General features: G+C 42.8%; 1 protein-coding gene across 1 annotated transcript; it reads right to left on the bottom strand.

Annotated features, from left to right (window-relative positions):
• Positions 1-1805: 1805 nt before the first annotated feature.
• Positions 1806-18451, bottom strand: GFI1 (growth factor independent 1 transcriptional repressor). Its single transcript, XM_088153940.1, has 6 exons — positions 18183-18451; positions 17547-17735; positions 11694-12088; positions 10767-10904; positions 6446-6611; positions 1806-2461 (listed from the first exon to the last, which is right to left on the bottom strand). Exons 1-6 carry the CDS (start codon positions 18295-18297, stop codon positions 2283-2285), a joined length of 1182 nt encoding a protein of 393 aa, XP_088010066.1. The 5' UTR covers positions 18298-18451; the 3' UTR covers positions 1806-2282.
• Positions 18452-20912: the final 2461 nt, after the last annotated feature.

Below are 20912 nucleotides of genomic sequence, written 5' to 3'. Positions count from 1 at the left end.
TAGAAAGGCAGAACTTGCACCATGCTGTCACAACATAAGTTTTGTCATTTTGGCGTCATTGTGATTAGGAATAGACAGCTATAAACTGTCTAGCTATTCAGATCTGACAGGTAGGCTGATCCTTGCCTGTCTGATACCTAACTGCAGAATTTCAATGCCATTTAAGAAGGTAAATCTGTCCCTGTCCCTACCTGTTCTCCTCCCTTTCAATTTAAGGGCAAATCTCAACTGTATCTAGAATTAAGTCCCCGCTTGCTTTATATGTAATTCTTCCTTTGCAGTTCCTCATGAACAGTTTCCTTCCCAATGCATGCTAAACATACACTATTTGCACGCATATACAATGTGTATACAGGATTACTAGGAGTCTTCCCTAGGTTGATTCAAACTTTTGAAGGACACCATTGAGACACCTTGTGCCTCAAATTCCCAGCTTGATAGTCACTACTGTAGAGTCAATGCCTGGCACAAGGATGCAATGTCAGATAAAACTGAACCCAGATAGTCTTGTGAAACAGAGCATAGGGGTAGTGCTGCAGTCTAGCGCCCTATTTAATATCAGCCCCTAGCCAAGGGCCAAAGGACACATTACCTTATCTACTTTGAGTGCATGTTTCTTTTCCCATAAATTCAAGGCATTCAGTATCCTAATCTGTAAAGGGTGTCATGGGGCTTTAAACCTTTGACCTCAGGACAATCCCAATGCAGAACAAGAGAGGAGATACACTTGCAATGGGTACTGCAAAAAAGGACCTGTTATTTCAAGACATCTTTTTGCAGGTGTAAATTGGAGGCACCCAATCCCTAATCTCGCTTGGGAACTGCAGCAGGAAATAAGAAGTTAAATCCATCCGTGCTGGTTCCTAGTCCCAGGGCCCTGCACCAGCAATGTTTGTGAGAGGAAGAACATGCAGTTTCTAATAAAGACATACAGTATAGACCACATTGTTATCACGTGCATCATGACGTCATCCCATAAATGTCACAAATTACATAATTGCAGTATGTAATTACATTATGGCATCATGAGGCACCCAATATTAATTTCCCCCTTGCAGTCACCCATGAAACTGAGGCTGAAGTAGTGGAGAAACTCTCTTCCTCCAAAGAAAAAACATTGCCTCAGCCCCCTGCTAGTGTTCAAGAATCTAATACAAAATTGCCAGGAACAACCCAAGGAAGTGGTGTAGTAGGATCTTCCATCGTAATTTTGAGGAGGCAGACAGTACAAAAATCTGACACTTTACATGTGGTTGGTCGATGGGTTGTCTAGAAGAGCATCTAAAGTTTTTCCTCTGACTCCCACTGAAGTTTGAGAGGTATTTGACTTCCTTCACCCACTCTAATAGGCTCACTGTATTGTTTTAATAATGGATTATCAAGGAGAAATTCATGGGGTCTCATCTATTTTTTACCCACATTTGAAGCCAATATTTATATGGTTGTGGCAGAAAGATGGAACTGCATCTGTGGCTACAGAATCGATGACATTTACAGGGCTTCACATCTCCTCTCATCACTGTAGCACTGGATAGGACCTTCTTGCCAATCATGTGTTTTACAATCACATATTTTCTGCCTTACAAAGAGGGAAATACAAGCCAGAAACAGTCTTTAGTTCTCAACTGCTCCATTAACTGTCAATTTAAAATCCCCAGGCAAAAAAATAAAAAAAAATAAAATAAAATAAAATAAAATAAAATAAAATAAAATAATAAAATAAAATAAAATAAAATAAAATAAAATAAAATAAAATAAAATAAAATAATGAAAACATGAAGTTTTAACTCTTAAATGGTACGAAACATAAATCACGCTCTCTTTCATCACACCACTTTGTGTGATTACCATGTGACGTTCAGGCAACCCAGAAAATGAACTTTCAGGAAACCAAAGCAGTCTGTGGGATTCACTGAGAAAAATAATTTTCTGGCTCATAGACGCCAGTAGCTTATCCAAATAGGGCCTTTTGTGCTACAAGGTGAGTGAGTGGGAGGGAACAGAAATGTATGTTATTGGTCCAGTGTTTAATTCTAAAGAAAGAGGTGCTTCACCCCACCCTCTTTAGGCTTGGCGTTTCACTTTCATTCCAAGGCCTTTGAGTTAAATTCTGCAAAACTCTGACCAACTTCCTCTGACTTCCTGTTTAGTGAGAATATGACAGGAAGTGAACCAAAGGATCAGACCAGAGAGACAGAGGCAGGACACGGGCAGCCCACAAGGAGAAAAGGGAAGTTCGTTGACATAGTGTTTTTGTTGTTATTCCAGATTCCACCACGTTCTCATTTCAGACCATGCTGTGTCTCTCGGTGTCTCCGCAAATCCACCTTTCTCTGAAAGCCTTTGCCGCACAGGTCACAGCCAAAAGGCTTGAAGCCAGTGTGCTTCCGACTATGAGTGATCAGGTTTGAACTCTGGCTGAAAGCTTTGCCACACACCTGGCACTTGTGGGGCTTCTCACCTGGGAATGATGAGAAGATGGACACAGAGTTAAACAATACAGCAGCCCTACCAAACTAGCCTGGAAAGTCCAAGAAGACATGCAGGTCAGTCCTAGATATTCTGTCTAGAAACATGAAGGATAAAATCTTTCTAGAGAGGAGTATAATTTTAATGGACCCAATTTAATCCAGCAGTTTCTTCAAGGCACAGTAGTCAAACTGACTAGAATGATCAGAACTGGGCTGAAGAACTGAGGATCACTAGATGGAAGAGAAAAAAGAGAAACTGTTTGCTTCATGCCACTTCATGGTCATCTGGAGGTTTGAAGCCCAGATTTGATAGCTCCAACACTGATCTTTCCAGCAATTATGGCTGAGGTGTCATAGACAAGAAGAATAGAATTCTTCAGCAGTTTGCTCATCAAGGCTTTCAGCCCTCCTTGGAAAACGTATTCCTGCACTAAAATGGGTTTGATCATGTCTTCAGATCTTCGTGAGATTTTGTGCAAGCATGCTCAAAAATCTCACAATTTGGTGGTCTCACGCAATTTCAGACATTATAGATCTTTTTTTTTTTAATTGGGTGCCATTTTAAGGAGCACCAAGTGCTATGTGGCTAAGGCCTGCCCTAAAGTAACACTGACAACCTATTTCCCTGAAAGTGTCATAACAACAATAGACATTCTATAGGAGTTTGCAGGGGCAGGCAAGAGAGGGCAAGTAGCAAAATATGTGTTGTGACATCACAATGCAAACCCCATGACTTCTGAACTTGCATCCAACCTCAGTGCGTGAGAACAAACATGGAGCTGTGTTTTGACACCACTGGGTGTCATTTTTTTTTATCATCAGGGTTATCTGCAGGTGCCCATTGCAAGAACTCCCAAATACAAAAAAGATCAGGTTGTAGTTATAAGTGCTGATTTAAATTATTCAGGGTGTAGTGTATATTTGTTATGGATCTTTAGTGCAGCCAAAACAGAAAGTTGTAAGTCAGCAGGAAATCCCTGTGAAAAATATTCATTTAAATCTGCAATATCTTGCTTTTTCTGTTTGTCTCCATAATTCATTGCCTTAGTTTCTGTGTTTATCAAAAGAGAAAATGACATTTGAGATTGTGCCTCCTTGTCTATCACTACACACAGCCCTAAAGTTATTTCATTGGAAAAACTAAATAAATAACTTCTGAGCAAACAATGAGACAAAAAAAGAGCCAGTTAGGTATAGCGGTTAAGGCATCAGGTTAGAAACTGGGAGACCATGAGTTCTAGTCCTGCCTTAGGCCCAAAGCCAGCTGGGTGACCTTGGGCCAGTCCCTCTCTCTCAGCCCTGGGAAGGAGGCAATGGCCAACCACTTCTGAAAAACCTTGCCAAGAAAACTGCAGGGCTTGCCTAGTCAGTTGCCAAAACTGACTCGAAGGCATGCACACACACATACTCACACACATACAAAACGAGACTGAAAGTTGCAACCTGCTCATATTTCACCTAGAAGAGGTTATCATTGTGGCTGTTGGCTGCTGCTGCTTGTGTCAGGCTCCTGCCGCTTACTAAAATTTATGATGGTCTCTTAAGAGATTTATATCTGTGCTGCCTATGTTTTTATTTTATTTTATTTTATTTTATTTCTATGTGATTTTCTTTTATTTAGGGCTGGTCAACGATTAAAATAAAGTCATTTCATTTCATATAGATGCTCTCTTTGCAGCTAAGTTTGGGTCTAGCTGTTAGTACAAGATGGCACAATGCTGCAGAACTCATCTAAACAGACAAGGATCTGCTTGGTATCTGGACCAGGAAAGGCTCCTATATCATGAGCTCTCATAGGGATTAGTATATATAAACAGATTACATTACAAGAAACATGTTTTAAGTAAGTCAAATCTAATACTTCTCCTCATCATTCTTAACATTTTCTAAAAGTAAAATGTTTCACTTCAGGAAAATGATATCCTCAATAAATGCCATGCCCTTTTTGTAGAAATAAGATGTGTCCTGGGTTTTTTTTTCCCCCAGACCAAGAGCGTGGAAGAAATGATATGTTATGGGACAAACAAATAATACTGAATGTGTGTATGGTCCAGTCTAGGGAATTACATGATTATATGTATGATTACTAGAGCCATGAAGAACAATATCAAATGGTGGTATATAGTGGTTGCTATTATAATATGAGGTTGCATTTATGTGGAATAGCTTAACACACAAAGAGAACAATGTCCTTCATACCCGAAAAATGATGAAAACAAATCTTTATGCTAGCACAGGAACTGCAATAAAGTTTGGATACCTGGCCTCCATGGGGGCATCTGCCAATAGGATGCCTTTTCCAAAGCCCTGTTTGCTTGTTACACAAATTCCTGGTTTTTGTTTGGTGTTTTTTTTTTTTAATTAGCACTCTCTTGTCTCTTAGCTCCCCACTCATCCAGGATGTGGCTAAAGAGCACACCATGGAACTCATGACAGAAAGAGAGACAGAGATCAGGCTTTGAAAATCGACAAAAAGCTGGTGAGGAGTGTCTCTGGCTGAGATCTATTGCTCCAATCTTAATACAAAGTTTTTCTTCTATCTCTGCCCACCCCGTGCAGAATGACCACTTCTACCTCCTGACTCCCAATCACCTAACTGCACATCAGACAAGCCAAAGATGGAGTCCAAAACAGCACCTGCTCCAGATGCTCAAAAAGTTTATTCAAAGTTGGAGATAAGGGAGAAACAAAGCTGTTTTCTGGGAAGCAGGGGTTGGGGAAGCTAGTGCTGTTCCAGAATTAACCATAAGCCTATGTCCAAAAAGAGCCAGAAGATCAACTGGCACTCAGTCTCCCTTTGAACTTATCCACGCACACAACAAAACATGTTTGACAGATGAGTAAAGCTACTGCTCTAGCCATCTGAAAATCACCTTCTCCCCAGCCACATGTCACATTCAGGAGAATCGCTGGTGGATGTTTTTCTTGCTGGCTAGTGACATTTAGTGGGAGAGGAAATAAAGTCAGGAATCTACCAATCACCTTCCTTAACTTGTCCTGCATTAAAACTAGGAGCAAAGATCACTTTGGACCTTGTTACTAAGGCAAAAAAAGAGTTCTGCAATGAGAATAATGCAAAATATACTGGCCTAATTTTCTGTTGCCTAAATGACTGGAGAAAAGCATTGTAATGTAGCCACATAAAGTCCATAGAAGTCCATAAAAGCAGAGCTCCCACATTTTTTTCACAGCAGGAACAATGGGTGAGATATCAGGTCTGCCACATGAACATTTTGCTAGATAGGCAAAATTGAAGCAGTGACTTCTCCAAGGTCACCTGATGAATTTTGTATCTGATTGGGAATGATTTCTTTAATCATAGGGCCTGCATTTTTGCAAGAATTTTAGGGTGCAGATATCTATAACTTTTCAGTTAATATAGATATGGGAACTGTTATATTATACTACTCCATTTAAAATTTAGCCCTTCTCACTAGCTACTGAAAAACCGTAATTTCCTAAAATGAGGGTGAAGAGAGGATCAATCAGCAGATATCTTATATTTCATTAAGTTCCCCCATATTTTGAGTAGTACTAAGAACAATGGAAAAGTTACAATGATTAACATAGTGCCTAAAAACAACATACACCAAATTACTTTGTTCTGACTGGCTAATTATAGGAACAAATCACACCTATTTTATATATTCCCATTTATTTGGCTAAGTCTTATAACCCTCTAGTATAGGATTTCTTCCACTTCAATCAACAACAACCCTATTCATCTTTCAGAAATTAATTTATACTAGCAGATATGCTGGTCCTGAAATTTTCTACACCCTGACTTATTAGGAACATGCTATCCTTCGATAGATAAATAGATAGATAGGAGATGATGATCATGAAGAGAGAGAGAGAGAGAGTACTAGAAGAAAGGAACTAGCTGGGTTAAATCAATGCCTACTGTATATATTTATCCCACCAGCAAGAAAAGGCAATATATCTATGAAGCTTGAGGAAAATGCAGACTTCACCTGTATGGATGAAAGTGTGCTTCTTCATGTCAGACTTCTGGTGGAACCTCTTTCCACAGTACTGGCATGGATAAGGCCGGGTATCTGAGTGGATGAGAAGGTGTGTGGACAAAGTGGAAGATCTCTTGAAGCTCTTCCCACAGATCTTACAGTCAAAGCTACGTTCCTGCAAAAAGAAAACAGACTTTATTGAACTATATAAGACACACCAATATAACTGGAACATTAATTGTCTTATCCTCACTAACTGATTCACAACATAACAAAAGTTAATAGAAAGTCCATTTTGTGAAACAAATTACTACAGTGTATAATTTTAAAGAAATATCTGACAAAGAGAAGAATCTTGGTGGGAGAAAGGAATAAGAAAGATTATTAATGTTTTGGAATACTTTTGGAAAAATAATCAAACCAAGAGCTAGTGCAGTGTTTCTCAAACTTGGCAACTTTAAAATGTGTGGACTTCAACTCCCAGAATTCCCCAGCCAGCAGCTAGTGGATCATAATCTGGGTCTGGACACATTTCAGAATATTCAGAAAACTCTCCCACCAGGATAGTTTCCTACAAAAAAAAAATGAATGCCAATAAATGTCTAAAATAAACTAGACAGGCTAGAAGAATCAATCAGCCCTTTTATAAATTTCATTGCCCTAACACATTGCTTCTGCACAGAAAGACCTACCACGTGCGGGAAAAACCCTGCTTTGGCCTATGCCCCACTGCCTGCAATTCAGCAGTGTTTGCACTGGAAAGAGGAAAAAAATCCAGATGTTCAATAAATGGCAGAAACTTGGTTTTTGAACCTTAAAATGCTTCTGCTTTGGAAGAAATGTACCTTTGCCCACACATCACACATCTCTTGGTTTCCATTTGGAAAGTTTGACTTACAGCCCAAGGATATTGCAAACTGCAATAGTGTGAACAACATGAAGGAAGAATAGGCTGGGTTTGCTGTCTGGTGGGATAACTGACTCACCCAACAAACTGAGGACTGTTAGGGCTCAGAGTCTTTTTGTGTACAGAATTCTCCAAATTCTCTGAATGGAACAGAATGATCCAATGATTGTTTGACTGGTTACTTATTCATTCTAGAAATTCATGGATCATACTTTCATCCCAAAGAAATCTCAGGGCAGTCTACACAGCCATAAAAACCAAATATCTTTGTGCATTGACAGCTACAAAGAAAATTTCTCACCAGTGTCATTTGCATAAGAAGCCAGGAAGGAAGGTGACACCACCATAACCAGATGTTAAAACAAACAAACAAAACACCTGTGAAAGGTGTATAGAAAAAGTATTACTTTCCAATATGATTTGTGCTGTACAACCACTTTTCAACATTTGATATTAATCATGTAATTTGTCCTTGAGTGCAAGATTTTTCTTTTACAGATGAACAAGACACCCTGCCTATACTGTCCTGATCTAGACCAAGCTACCCAAATCTGTAATTTGAAAAGGCCTACGAGCTCCCATTGAAGCAAATGGATATTTGTTTTTCTTATGAAACAGCAGACATGAAAACCCAATTCAGATTAGTTTAAGCCAAACCTTCCATAGCCCATCTTCAGTCTAAATCGAACCATGTTGGATATTTATGGAGAAAAAAAGTCTTGCTTTTGAAGCAAGATTAATTATAGTAATTGTAGTTAGGCCTATGTCTACCGATTCACAATGGAGATCAATCTAATCAAGAACTTCCTTTCTGACAGCAGTCACCTAGATCACAAGGAAATTCTAGCCCTTCATATGGGCTACAACTCTCAATTTCCAGGCAGTATTGTAAACATTGTACAGTAGTTCTAACACAGAAGGCACCAGATTGTGGAAAACTGTTTACCTATGACCTTGAAGCAAATGTGAAGAAGCTGACCTGCTAGGAACTATCAAATTAGATTGGAAGGTCCGTGATTACACACAAGATGAGAAGCACCTTTAAGTCTCCCTCATGTGACTGAGGCCTGATGGGAATATCTGAATACAATCCAGAATGTGGAAGAGAGCAATCTTTATACTAAGCATGCCTGTTAGGCAATGTAAATGCAGGGTATAAAGGATTAAGCTGTATGAGAAAAAGCACTGGCCCGTCATCCTTCTAATGCAGTGTTGTCCAAACTTGGCCACTTTAAGATGAGTGGACTTCAACTCCCAGAATTCCCCAGCCAGCCATGCTGGCTGGGGAATTCTGGGAGTTGAAGTCCACTCATCTTAAAGTGGCCAGGTTTGGACAACACTGTTCTAATGCAATTAAAAAGCATCTTCGGCAATGTATTATCCTTACTAAATAAACTAAATAAGCGTGCAATTCTCCCTGAAATGAATATTCTTTCCTCATACTTTCCTATGTGTCCTTATAAAAAAGAATGGGACCTCTTAAAGGCTCTTATGGGAACGACGAGAAGTGGTAGTGATACATCAAGCATGCAAAAAGGAATACCATGTTCCAAATTTAGTTTCAAACCGCAAATTTCTCCCAAGCCCATTCAGCCATAAAACTTCACTTTTCAGTTTCAGGTTCTGTGATGTTTTAAGAAGGCACCCTCACTCAAATGCCAGTCCCATTCCTTGGACTTTCTCCCCTTGTTCGACTGCCTTAAGTATAACTGTCTCCTCTCCATTGTTGCTTGCATGGATTTCTGTAAGTAGCTATCATAAAGAAAGTTGAATTTGTGCTTCCTTCAAAAAGAATCGTATTTCAGTATGTGTTCACTTAAAGAAATAGTTGCAACCAAATTTGAATTTGGGTTAACTTATCGCTTATCTTTCATTCCTATCCTGATCCTAAAAAGAGTTTTTCCAACAACGCTTAATTTTTATATAATAGAAAGATCTCAGCAGGGTCTTATGAGTGGTAGTTGCTTCACACAAACAAGCCCCAAGTGACAACCAAAATACCATATTAGTCCATCTAAAAGCTTTTCACATTTTCTTTGTCTACACAGGCAGACGTGTGTGTACTCAGACACAAAGCCCATCCACACAACTTCCCTGCCCCAGCTTAAAGACACCGCACTTAACTTTTGCAGAGGACATGTCCTCACAACAGGGCCTCCACCTCACAGCCCGCCCACTGCTGAAGCAGAGTGAAGCCAGTCTAAGGATTCTGGCTGGAAAGTAGTAAAATGGGTGAGGGTTTGGGAAAATGGAAGGAAACACCCCATGCGAGCACCAGTCGGTCTGCTGCAGGACCCCCCTTTCCCACAGGCTCTGGGCGCCTCTAGCCCATTCTACTGTGTCTGCCAGAGAGACCGTGCACCTTTCCTGCGCAGTTACGTTATCGCCTTCTTTTTCTGATTAGGTCATGAGCATCAGGAGGCTGATACTCCCACAGATGCCCCCAAACAAATTCCCTCCACCTTTCAGCATGTGCAAGCCTGGTCAACTTCACCTTCTTCTTCCCCAAACCTCATACTCTTTTCTCCTGGGACTTGCCGCTTCACCTTGGCCTCAGGAGCAGACCCAATTGTCCTGGGTCAGCACAGTGGGTTGTAAATCACCTAAGTGACAGGAAAATGCTGAGTGCAGTGAATGCCTCTAAAGATGGGCTTTAGGAGCCAGAGGTGAGAGGAAAAATGCCATCCCATTGCTCCAACTGCCTGGGGAAGTTTCCCTTCACTGGCTCTCCCTTGCTTCTCCTAGCAATGCCTGCATCCAAAGCTTTCCCCAGGCCTCTTGTTATTATAGTTCCTGGGAAGAAGAGAATCAATTGCTATGCCACAGCATGGGAATAAATCCATACACTCACATATATATTGGTTGGAACGTTGAGGGATTCTAATCTTTACAGCTCCTCTGATAACTGCATTTATGAAGAGGCCACAGAAGATCAGGTGGCTTTTCACGCAGTGATTATTATTAAGTTTGTTGCCACAGGCTTTGCTCAATCACATTGAGCAGCTTTGTCCAACCTGGTACTCTTCCGATGTCTTGAGTTAATAAATCTTATTATCTCAAGCAGTTGGTTGTCCCAGAATGTCTCCACCCTACTAATAGAAGTAAAAGACATTCACCTCATGTGAATATTGGACTAATGTCACTAGTTATGCCACAAATAACAGTAGTATAAACTTCTGGCCTTTATGTGGAAATCTGCCATAGAGTGTATCTTTTAGCAGCCTCCTCTTAGAGAACTGTAATGTAGGAGGGAGATCTTATTTGACTCTTTCATGGATCTGTTTCCAGTTGGGCTACAACTGTGTAGAGAGGAGTCATTCAGGATTAATGCTCATCTGATCATCCTCATGCTCTCTGACACCTGAAGACTCCTAGTTCCAAGGATCCATCACCCCCCAGAGCCGCCTTCTCCTGCACTCTCACCTGGGAGTGCACAGCTTTATGCTGCTCCAAGCTAACAGCATGGCCAAATGTCTTGCCACACATTTCACAAGCGAAGGGCCTGGTGCCGCTGTGTGAACGACGAACATGCACCTCTAGGCCATGTGGAGTAGAGAAGTCCTGAGAAACAAAGAATGAAGGAAAACATCAGTGTCCAGGACTAAAGCTCACAGCAGATTCTGACTCTAGGCTCTTGAATTTGCCAGACCCAGGATTTCCCTTAGTAATACCACTGAGCTCCAACAAAAGGACAATATGGACGTAGAAATGCTTCTTGAGAAGTAGTTGCTGTTGACAATTAATGCTGTTATTCTAGGAATTGTATTGTAGCTGTTTTTAAAGGATGGTTACATTCAGGGATTCCCAGTTTAAGCTAGTCTATACAGCCAGGTGACAGGTTTTTTTAAAAAAATTACATGTGATCCATTAAACAGATCAATCAGCTAGGTAGTTAAACTGGAAACAATTTTGGATTGCTTTATGAAAAGGGTATTATGACCTTTTGTGATACATAGTATGTGATGAATACAGTAATGAAACTTGGCAAAAATCCACTCAGATCAGCAAAAAGCTATTAGTGGTGACTAATAATAATGGCTATATATACTACCCCACAATCAGAATCACAGCATTAGATTTTGGATTTTTTTTTTAATAGGTGTTGGGGAATGAGAGCTGGATTTCATGTCCTGCTGTGGATTTCCCATAGGCATCTTCCTATGGTCTTTAGAATCACCTCATCAAGTCATGTGACACTCTGGCCCCACCTCCCATCTGTTCTTCAGGTCATCGATCTACCTCTATTTTGGCCAGCTTTGCCTGTTGCTTTGCCCATCCTTTGTCTGGCTCTTCCTCTTCAGACTGCACTATCTGTACTGAGAGGGTCTCCAGAGACATCCTAATTCCTACCTTGCTGCATTTGACGCATTTGTAGGAGCCACTGCTGAGCAACAGAGGGCGACAGAGGAGTTCTGACTCCAATTTGATGCTATTTGCACTCTTCTCTGGTTGCAGTCCAGTTGGGGTCTCCACAAAGATTCCAGGGGCTGCTGCTGGCCGCTCAAAGAGTCCAGGAGAGCCAAAGTCACCATAGAGTCCAAGAGCTGAGTTACGCTCTGATGCATACAGAGCAGGCTCAGATCCCCGCTCACAGAAGAGACCACGTTCCAGAGTTGAGCAGGGCCTGCAGTTCTGTACCAAATGTCTCAGTTCAGTATTTCCCAGGCTGTTCCATGTGTAGGGTTTCAGGGGCAGGGAGAAGTGGGAAGGTTCATCTAAAGATGGACAGATGGACTGCTCGGAAGCTGGTAAGATACAAATAGTGTAGAGACAATTAATAGGAAGTCCACATAATGCATGCAGTCACAAGCCTCCTTCAAGGGAAGGGAAGGGAAGGGAAGGGAAGGGAAGGGAAGGGAAGGGAAGGGAAGGGAAGGGAAGGGAAGGGAAGGGAAGGGAAGGGAAGGGAAGACATCTACATTCAAATTGCTTTATCAAAGTTACATTGCAATTTCAGGACAATCACTCTCTCATTTATCTAGTGTTTCAAATGAACACAAAACACTCTGTCAGAATTAACATGCAATGAAGAAATTAAACTCTCCTGTAAGCAATAAATAATAATGCTGAACCAGCTCTCCTACTTATACATTTAAACAAAAGCTTCATAACAACCACTCATCTAGGTATGAATTCAATGTTTTTCATGAATTTAGTTACTGTTCCTGTAAGTAATAGTGTTATATTTTCCATATGTATTTTGCTTTAGGTGGGGGGAAAAAAGGCTGTTTTCAAAAATATAACTCTGTGCTGTCTTTTGTGTAGGATTTTGAGATTAAAGGGAAATTAATTCTCCACTTGTTCTTTTTCCTGACCCGAAACCAGTGAGATTAATTCTATCATTCTTGGGTCTCATCTCAGAACTGATTGCCTGCATGAACCTTCTTCAGCAATACCTTTGCCCATCTTCTAAGCTGGTGAGTAATTAGCTATATAGATGTGGTATTTTGAAGAGATAATAGCAAAAGCTTTTCCCATTTTGGGATTTAACTAGAAACCATCTGAGAATTTAACCAATTGAAGTTGCCTTCAGCATCTTCAGAAACTTTAGGGGTTTGAGATTTCTAGGAGGAGATGGGGACAAGCTTTCCAAAGAAGAGCTCCACAAGTAGTTGACACTTGAATTGTCTTTATACAGTTTTATATTTTTTCTTAAATTGTCTATCACCTTGAATACTTTATGTTCAGAAATACAGGACATAAATCAAAATAAAGCAGCATTTAAAACTGATATTTTGTCTGTTATTAAGACTATATTCTTATCTCTTTTAGGTGCTTATATTCACCTTCATAAGGTGACTCTCTGTAGGGGGGAATGGCTTCCATGAATAGAAGAAGGGAGGGAGGCAGTTATTTGCAAATCTCTGTCCTGCAGTCATATTCACATCATGTCATATGCCACTATGTTCCAACCATATAGATCTGATCTGGATGAGGGTGCACAGAGGGAGTGCGGTGAGGAAGGAAATGGGAAATCAGCACAAAGCAAGTCCCCAACTTCCATTCACAGAATGCAAGATTGGACAGACTTCGTTAAACAAAGCAGGATATAGTTAGATACAACTCCATTAACTCTACTTGCTTGAATTAAAATTGATGCTGCAATGTTTGAATATAGAACAAATAGCTCACCGAAATATTATTAATATTATAATATATTAATATTGAACCCAATGATATAAAGTCTCCAAGTGGGAACTTAATGAAGTGAGCCAAACAACTCACACTTGAGGTTGTCCTTGTAAAAAAAAAAAACTATATCTATCTGCAGCAAAATCAAAAGACATGGACCATGAACATTTTAAGACTGTATCATGTGGTTTTCTTGTTTTTCTGCGCATAGAAAAAGAGAAGGCTGCTGATATTTCCCTCCAACATGCTAGTGGTCAGCCTGCAGATTGCTTCAATGTTTCCCCTGAAAACAATCAACACGTCACTTGCAACCTGAACCAGGAAAGCTTGACTACCGCACTGCTGACGTTGTACATTCAGATGCTTGCCTTTTTTGTCTGAATTGACACTTTAAATATATGAGTAAAACTTAATTCCTGGATACATCATGGGCATGTCCATGTAATTTTCTTGGCAACAGTGCAGAAGTGATCTGCCATTACCTTGTTCCAGTATTTCCAGGTTTTGTGGGTTTTGTTTTATTTTGTTTTTCACTTCCCAGTCTAATCCACAGTCCTGGGAATTCTGCTTGGTCTCCCATCCAAGCATTAATCAGGTCCAACCCTGCTTAGCTTTTTCAGATCAGAGAGTGTTGGCTTTACAAATATTACATTATATTTGCACCTGGAATCTGCAAGTTATGCTTTTACACTGAAATAGATATTTTAAATACAACTATTTACCAACTGAATTAATAAAACTGCTTTGTTGTGGGGCTTTTAAAAATCCTCATATTGTATTTTTTTTTAATTTGAGAATTTTGTTTAAAAGGTATAGGTGTCAATTAAATTTCAGTTAAAATGAAACAAAAAATGAACAAAACAATATCAAGGCCTGAGAAGGTAAATCTATGTGTGTTTTCAAGAAAGCCACTATTTATTTATTTATGCATTCATTCATTCATTCATTCGTTCATTCATTCATTCAATTAAATATTGCAAAACTAAAGGACCAACATCGAGCATAACTTGTATTTCCCGCAATGAGGTATTATTAGAAAATAAAGGTGCTCGTGGATGGCTGGCTGGAGCCCAGGGCTTTGTCTTCTGATCTCTATGTTTTGAGATGGTTCACATCCATCAAGACAACTATTTTGAGTCCATTGACTTTCCTACAAAGTTTGAGGACCTCTAAGACAGACACTCCAAATGAAATAACATATAGAAAAATTGAAAGAAATGCAGCAAATATTCACAACTCTATTGTATTTTAAAGTATTATTATTATTACACTAGCTAACCAATGAAGATGTAATTGAAGACTATTTCCCCCATAATGTACCAATAAAGCATCTTCTGCAAGTGTGGGGAGGAGAAAAAATAACCTTTAAAGAAATTAAGGGATACATTGCATTTCAGCAAAGGAGCAAAAAAATATTATAGGACTGGAGGACAAGGGGATTTAGTAGTCTTTTAAAGTAATTTATCTTTAGATTTTTATTGTCTTCTGACAAGTATGAAGATGTGCCACTTTTCAATGTTGAGCTTTTATTAGTATAACAGGCAATGAAGTAATAACTTCCGTAGCTCAGTAGATATTCCATAATTATCCTGTTCCTATTGATAATTTCAGTTGGTGAAAGATTGGTGCCTCATTGAACCAATCAGGAAGTCTTTGAGGATTTATTGGCAGCTCTTCCACAAATGTTTTTATTATTATTATTATTATTATTATTATTATTATTATTATTATTATTTGTTACCCAGAGCAGTGCTACCGTAAGAATGGCTGAAGAAATCAGCTTCAGCTTTGGATTTTATGTTTCAATCATCATCAGTGATTTCATTAGTCATTAGAGAGGGCCTGAATCTTTAGTGGCTGGTTTATACTGTATTTGAACTTTTGTGCCCAAACTGTGGGCATGCTCATAAAACAGCTAATGGGTGGGAGCTTGCTCATTCCCAGAATTATTCCCTTGAGGAACATAACCTATTTCAAGGCATGGATTTGCCAGAATGCTACCTGCTTTTCCCTCTATCCAGCCTCCTGTCCTTCAGGATGTTTTCTGCTATTCCTGCTAGCTGCTTGCCTTTGGCTTTTTCTAGACAGGAGGGCATCTTTCCCCTTCCCCACTCCCAACCCCAACAAAATGGGCCTGCAGCTGCTCTCATTTTTGCTTTTCAAAACACACACAGACACATTTGGGTCTAGAGGTGTCGTTTTGCAACAATTCACTTTCCTGTTTTTTTAAGGAAAAGGGTTTTTCGTGTAAAAAGTCAGGCGGTGCAAAAGGCTAACAGACACCAGGAAAAATTCCATGGGGGTCCTGCTAGCCGCAGTGATATTTACCTCCAGGTGACACAACTTCGACAACCTGCCTCACAAAACAACTACACTTTGAGAGGCTCTGAATAAATTCTTCCATATGCATCTAGCCGCTCAGTTTCTCATTTTATTTTTGTGAGGTCAAAAGTTGACACTTGACAACATCCAACTTGGTTAAAAACTTTTGATCGCCTCGGTTGGAGAAATAAAGCAACAGATTTACTGTTTTCAGTTTTCGTCACAACGCAGCTTCACAATTAATGGAAATATCCCTTAGAGAAACCGTAACAAAGTGCTTTCCCTCGTTGTACAGTACAGCCGTTTTCGATTTCGGGTTTTTTTTAAAAAAATCTCTTTCCCCATTTTTGCTGCCAGAGAGATCTCTTACGCTTTTCCTATTCCAGCGGTGAAACTTCTCAACCGGCTCTTGAAAAAGAGGAAGCTTCTTTTTGTAGTTAAAACAAGAAAAAAAAGGAGGGGGGGGGGAACAGAGAAAACGGGCGCGAATGGCTCGGCTGCGCCAAGCACCGAGCTGCGCTGCTTCCTCCCGGGTCCCACCACATCAAAGGCCGAAAGAGCCAGCCCGAGACGGCGCTTCTCTGGAGAGGTCGCCAGAAGGAGCCGCGCTCGCCGCTGTGGCCTCTTCTGGGCAGGCGAGGAGCGAAAGGAAGGACAGCTGCCAATCAGGTGCGCCCTTTTCTTTCTCCGCTCCCGCCGACTTTCCTTCAAAACGTTGGGCTGCTCAAGCGTCTTCCTGGTGGGGAGCGCGAGCCCGCTGCAAAGGGCCCGCGGGCGCCCTGTGAGCGCTTGCACCTGCGGTTCTGCTTCTCTCCCCAACCTGCCGGGTGATTTCGCCCGGTGAGCCGGGGGGGTGGGGGTGGGGGTGGGGGTGGGGGGCCCCGATCTAATATAGCGCCGGCAGTTCCAATCGGAATATGCGGAGCCTTCACTCATTTTTCGCCCCAATGTTCCTCAACTTCTCTCCCCCACCTCCATTCCCGCTCCGGTCCCTTTCTTTCTCATTTTAGGAAAGCCACACCCTCGGAACCCTTTCGGGTTAACGCTGTTGAGGACAGCAGGGGAAAACCTCGTTCTCTTTCTCGCGGTCCCAACGGGACAAGGGGGACACCTTGCCCAAGAAAGCGAAGGACTCCGGGCGTCCGAGGTTCAGCCTCCAGTTCCAGTCAGGCTTCTCTGACAGGAAGCCTCGCTAAACAAAAAGCGATTTACTCAGCAGAAAACCGTGGACTACCCTTTAAACGAGGCCTTTGCGGGGCAAAGAAGGGAATGAGTCTTGGCCCAAACATGGAGGGGTCCCCATCCCAATATAATTCACTATTTGAAATGATCAAGTGGATCGGTGCTGAGGCGATCAAACTAAGTCGGTTAACGGTAACCACAAGACTTGGGTCCTTCACTTCCACAAATTCAAGAACTACAGAGAAAAAACGTTACAGTACCTGGCCATAGGATACAGCGAAAAGACGGGATAAGCCCTGAAATGATCCCCCTCTCCTTCTCCTCCGCCCCCTCCTCTTAAAAACGCCCTGCATGTACCTCTATGTTTATTTTGTCTCAAAACAGCCCTCCTAGTGGCTTTGTCGGCACGTTATGATGGCTAGCGTAACTACTGTCTTATTCTGAGTTAATCCAATCTTCTTAGGGGCTCGGATCGCCTGCGACTGGCTACTTTGGGTTCATCCGCCGAGGCAACGCGCCCTCCTTCAAAGTACCCATCTCCCCTCCGTCGCCTCATCTAGTACCTACCTGGAGAGGCCGAGGGGGAGGGCGGTCTCCAGAAATCCTCGATCTCGGCGGCCGGATCACACACGCTGCTTTCGCAGCTAGGGGCCGAATCGGAGGTCCTGTCCGCCCCATCGGGCAGTTGAGAATCCGGGGAGAGGCGGTCTTGGGGGGGATCCCGTTCGGGGAGACCCAGATGCGAAACCGTACTGTCTGTCCAGGGATGAAAAAAGGAGAAACAACAATTGTTTTCCCTAGGGTGTTGCTGATCCCTGATTTTGCGGGGGGGGGGGGGCGGCAGCTGAATCAAACGCAGGGAATCTAGGCAGTCCAACCGGGCCCCAATCCATTCCCACGGTTAACGCCGTGAGTCCGATAGACTAAACCGTAAAGAGACCACTCGCGGTGGATTAGCAGGACGCGAGAGATTAAAATGTGGTCGGCCGGTTTGCGGGTCAGCGTGTTTTGCCAACATAGCCAGCAAGTGGACGGGGAGGGAGATCTAGGCTGACATCTCTTCTGTCAGCCGCGCCTGCCAAAACCCGGACCTTTCCCGGGATCTCAACCTGCGGGAAACAGATGCCCAGAGGCGACCGTCTTGCGCCTCCCAGGGAGACGGCTGGAGGGGGAGAGTCATCGCGGAGGGGTTTTGGCTCTTACCTGCGCAGATCTGAGCCAAGACGCTCTCCAAGCTGCAGCCGTAGTCGCCGTCGGGGGCTCGGGGTTGGTGGTAGCTGTGAGCCTTCTTGCTCTTCACCAGGAACGACCGAGGCATGGTGGGGGGCCTGAGGCTGGCCGCTCCTTCTCTCTCCTCCCCCCGGCTTACTCTTTTCACTCCTTTGGGCCTCTTCGACTGAACAGTCGCAGCCCGCGCTCTTCCCTCAGCGCGCCACCAGCAGCAAAGCTCTCCGACGCCCCAGGAGTGCTGCGAGGGACCTACGCGGAGGGGGAACGAGCCATTGGTCACGGTTCTCGGGGGAAGGCAGAGGGGAGGAGCGCCGGGCCGAGAGGCCGCCCTGCCATCCGCCAGGTGGCATTCACGCAGGTGGCCCGAGCCGGACGGGAGAGCGGCAACGACCGCCTGGAGGGCAAAATGAACCCTTCGCTCTTTCTCAAACCCCGGTCCCGCTGGCTGGTTCTTTCGGGCAGTGGGCGGGGTGGGGTGGGGAATTCCAGCCTAACAGATAAATAGCTGGCACTAAAAGGCTTCCTCCAGACAGCCTAACCTAGCCTCCTGCATCTCCCTCCCGGCATATTTTTCTTTAATAAAACTAGCAGGGGGGACCGCGCCCTGTCCCCAGATCTGTTTACCATATTCTGTCCAATACCCTCTGCGCGCGCGTCTGTGTGTGTGTGTTCGCACGTGCGTGAGAAAAGCGATTTCAAATGTCAAGGCAGGATTTACTCCAGAAGGGTGAGACTTTCAACTACGTCTAACGTCTCTCTCTCACCCACATATCACACCCAAACGCACATCTCGAACACACGGAAAACTCAGATCCAGAACAGTTGCGATTCTCCGTTTCGCATCTGCAGTGCGCAGCGCGCGCTGTTCCACGGTGGGGATCGTAGAAATAGCGTCCGTCTGCAGCCCTACCCGCTTACCTGAGAGAGGCAGGTATACCCGTGTTGGATTCTGTTGGCTACAATGGTCACCCCACCACTCCAACTCAAAATCAGCCTCAGTTAAAGTATGGACTTCCGCAGGCGAGTTGCAACTGACTGTCTCTCTCTCTAGCAGTCCGCTCAAGTTCTCACCGCTCCCGCCCTGCCCTCTTGATTAAGCAAAAGGATTTCTGCCGTTGATGGATATTTCGAGGAAAAGCGCGTGTTTCTAAACACCACGCACAGTCAGAGCGCGCGCAGTTCCCTCAAGACTCATGGGCTCCTTCACATCACTGGACTGGCAAGAGGGGGGCCACGCAGCTTGCAGACAGCTTGAGGCTTACTTCGGGGAAACCCAAAAATGCCACCTCCCCCAACCCCCACCCCCACCCCCGCAAAGGAGATTTACATTCCGGATCGCAGATAAGAAAAGAGGTTTGTGGGATGGCGATTTAAGTCGGTCAAACACCATCCTCGATGGGAGGATTCGCTCTTCCATTTTTTAAAGGGAGAAGGTTAAACTGCGAGCCAATCTGAAGAACTCTGGGTAATTCCACCATTTTCACTTCCTAGTTTTAAGGCCAGTTTAACTAATCTCGGGCTTTGCTGGACCAATGGGGCTCCTTTTAATTGCAGGCAAGCGCCAGGACGATTAGGGAATTCGGTGAAAGCTAACGGAAGATGGGAAACGCCGAATGTCCTGTTTCACCTCAAAGACCACCAAATGATCGCTACGTTTACCCATGTTTAACTGAACTGGTTTACCCAATTTACCCAATCTTTTGACTTCACAGGACACTTCTAACCGGCTCGTTTCAATAATGGCTGCTTTTCCTTAACATGTTAAGCTTGTTAATTTTAATCACGCCTAGTTGTTTGTGGTTTAGGTGTTTCGAGTATTTATAGTGCAATGAACTGTGCCAGTCCAGAAATTGGTTAAGTTTGTAAGCAGGTTAGCTGCATTTTGCTAAGGCAACCCTAGAAGCACAAAGCACGCGAGTTGAATTGGCTAGGATAAAAGTTGGTTTGTGGCTTAGTATGTCCTTTGAACATACTGATTTGACCTGATGAACTGGTAGGAAGGATACTACCCGTAAGGAATCGGGAAATTATGATGATGATCATAGTGATGATGACATCCTAAATGAATTAAACGTATGTGTCTGCAAGTAAGGTTAACTTCACCACTGACCTGGAAGGAAGTCCCACAGAATCCATTGGGGCATACATATATCTGAGTACGCACACACAGGATTGCAATCCTAACATCTAATGATCTTTCACTGCGATCCTAAGTAGACACTTTGTCCTGTGGGTATTAGTGGGACGCCCTTCTCAAAAGAATATATCAATTTAAATTGAGACGGATTGTTAAACTGACTCTGGGACCAGCAAATCTTTAGCTCCTTTGCAACCCCTCCCCCTCCCCCCCGTGCATGATTCCGTCCGAAGAGGTGATGGGTGCTTTGGACGGCCTGAATTATCTGGGGAGAAGAGAAAAAAATGATAATTTAAAATGGCATGTTAATTCAGTCGGGAGTCTAGCGGGGTGGGGGGCTCTGAAAAGCAAGAGCCACGCAGTAGTCTTGTCGTTCCCATTTTCGTTGCCGGATTTTAGGCACAAATTATTCCACAAACCGTTGATGTTTATTCGATTTTGGCTTCTGCCGCTTCACTGAAAGTTGTCCTTATAGTTCCATTGAAGGGAGGGATAGAAACGTAAATTATAACAATTAATACACTGCAGTGTCATTTATTCTAATGGAGGAGAATGAAGGAAACATT

The sequence above is a fragment of the Python bivittatus genome, unplaced genomic scaffold (assembly GCF_059951505.1).
Source record: "Python bivittatus isolate LINGU-HERP-01145 unplaced genomic scaffold, Pbiv_v1 ctg000700_np1212, whole genome shotgun sequence".
Classification (NCBI taxonomy): Eukaryota; Metazoa; Chordata; class Lepidosauria; order Squamata; family Pythonidae; genus Python; species Python bivittatus.
This window is presented reverse-complemented; position numbering and strand designations above follow the sequence as displayed.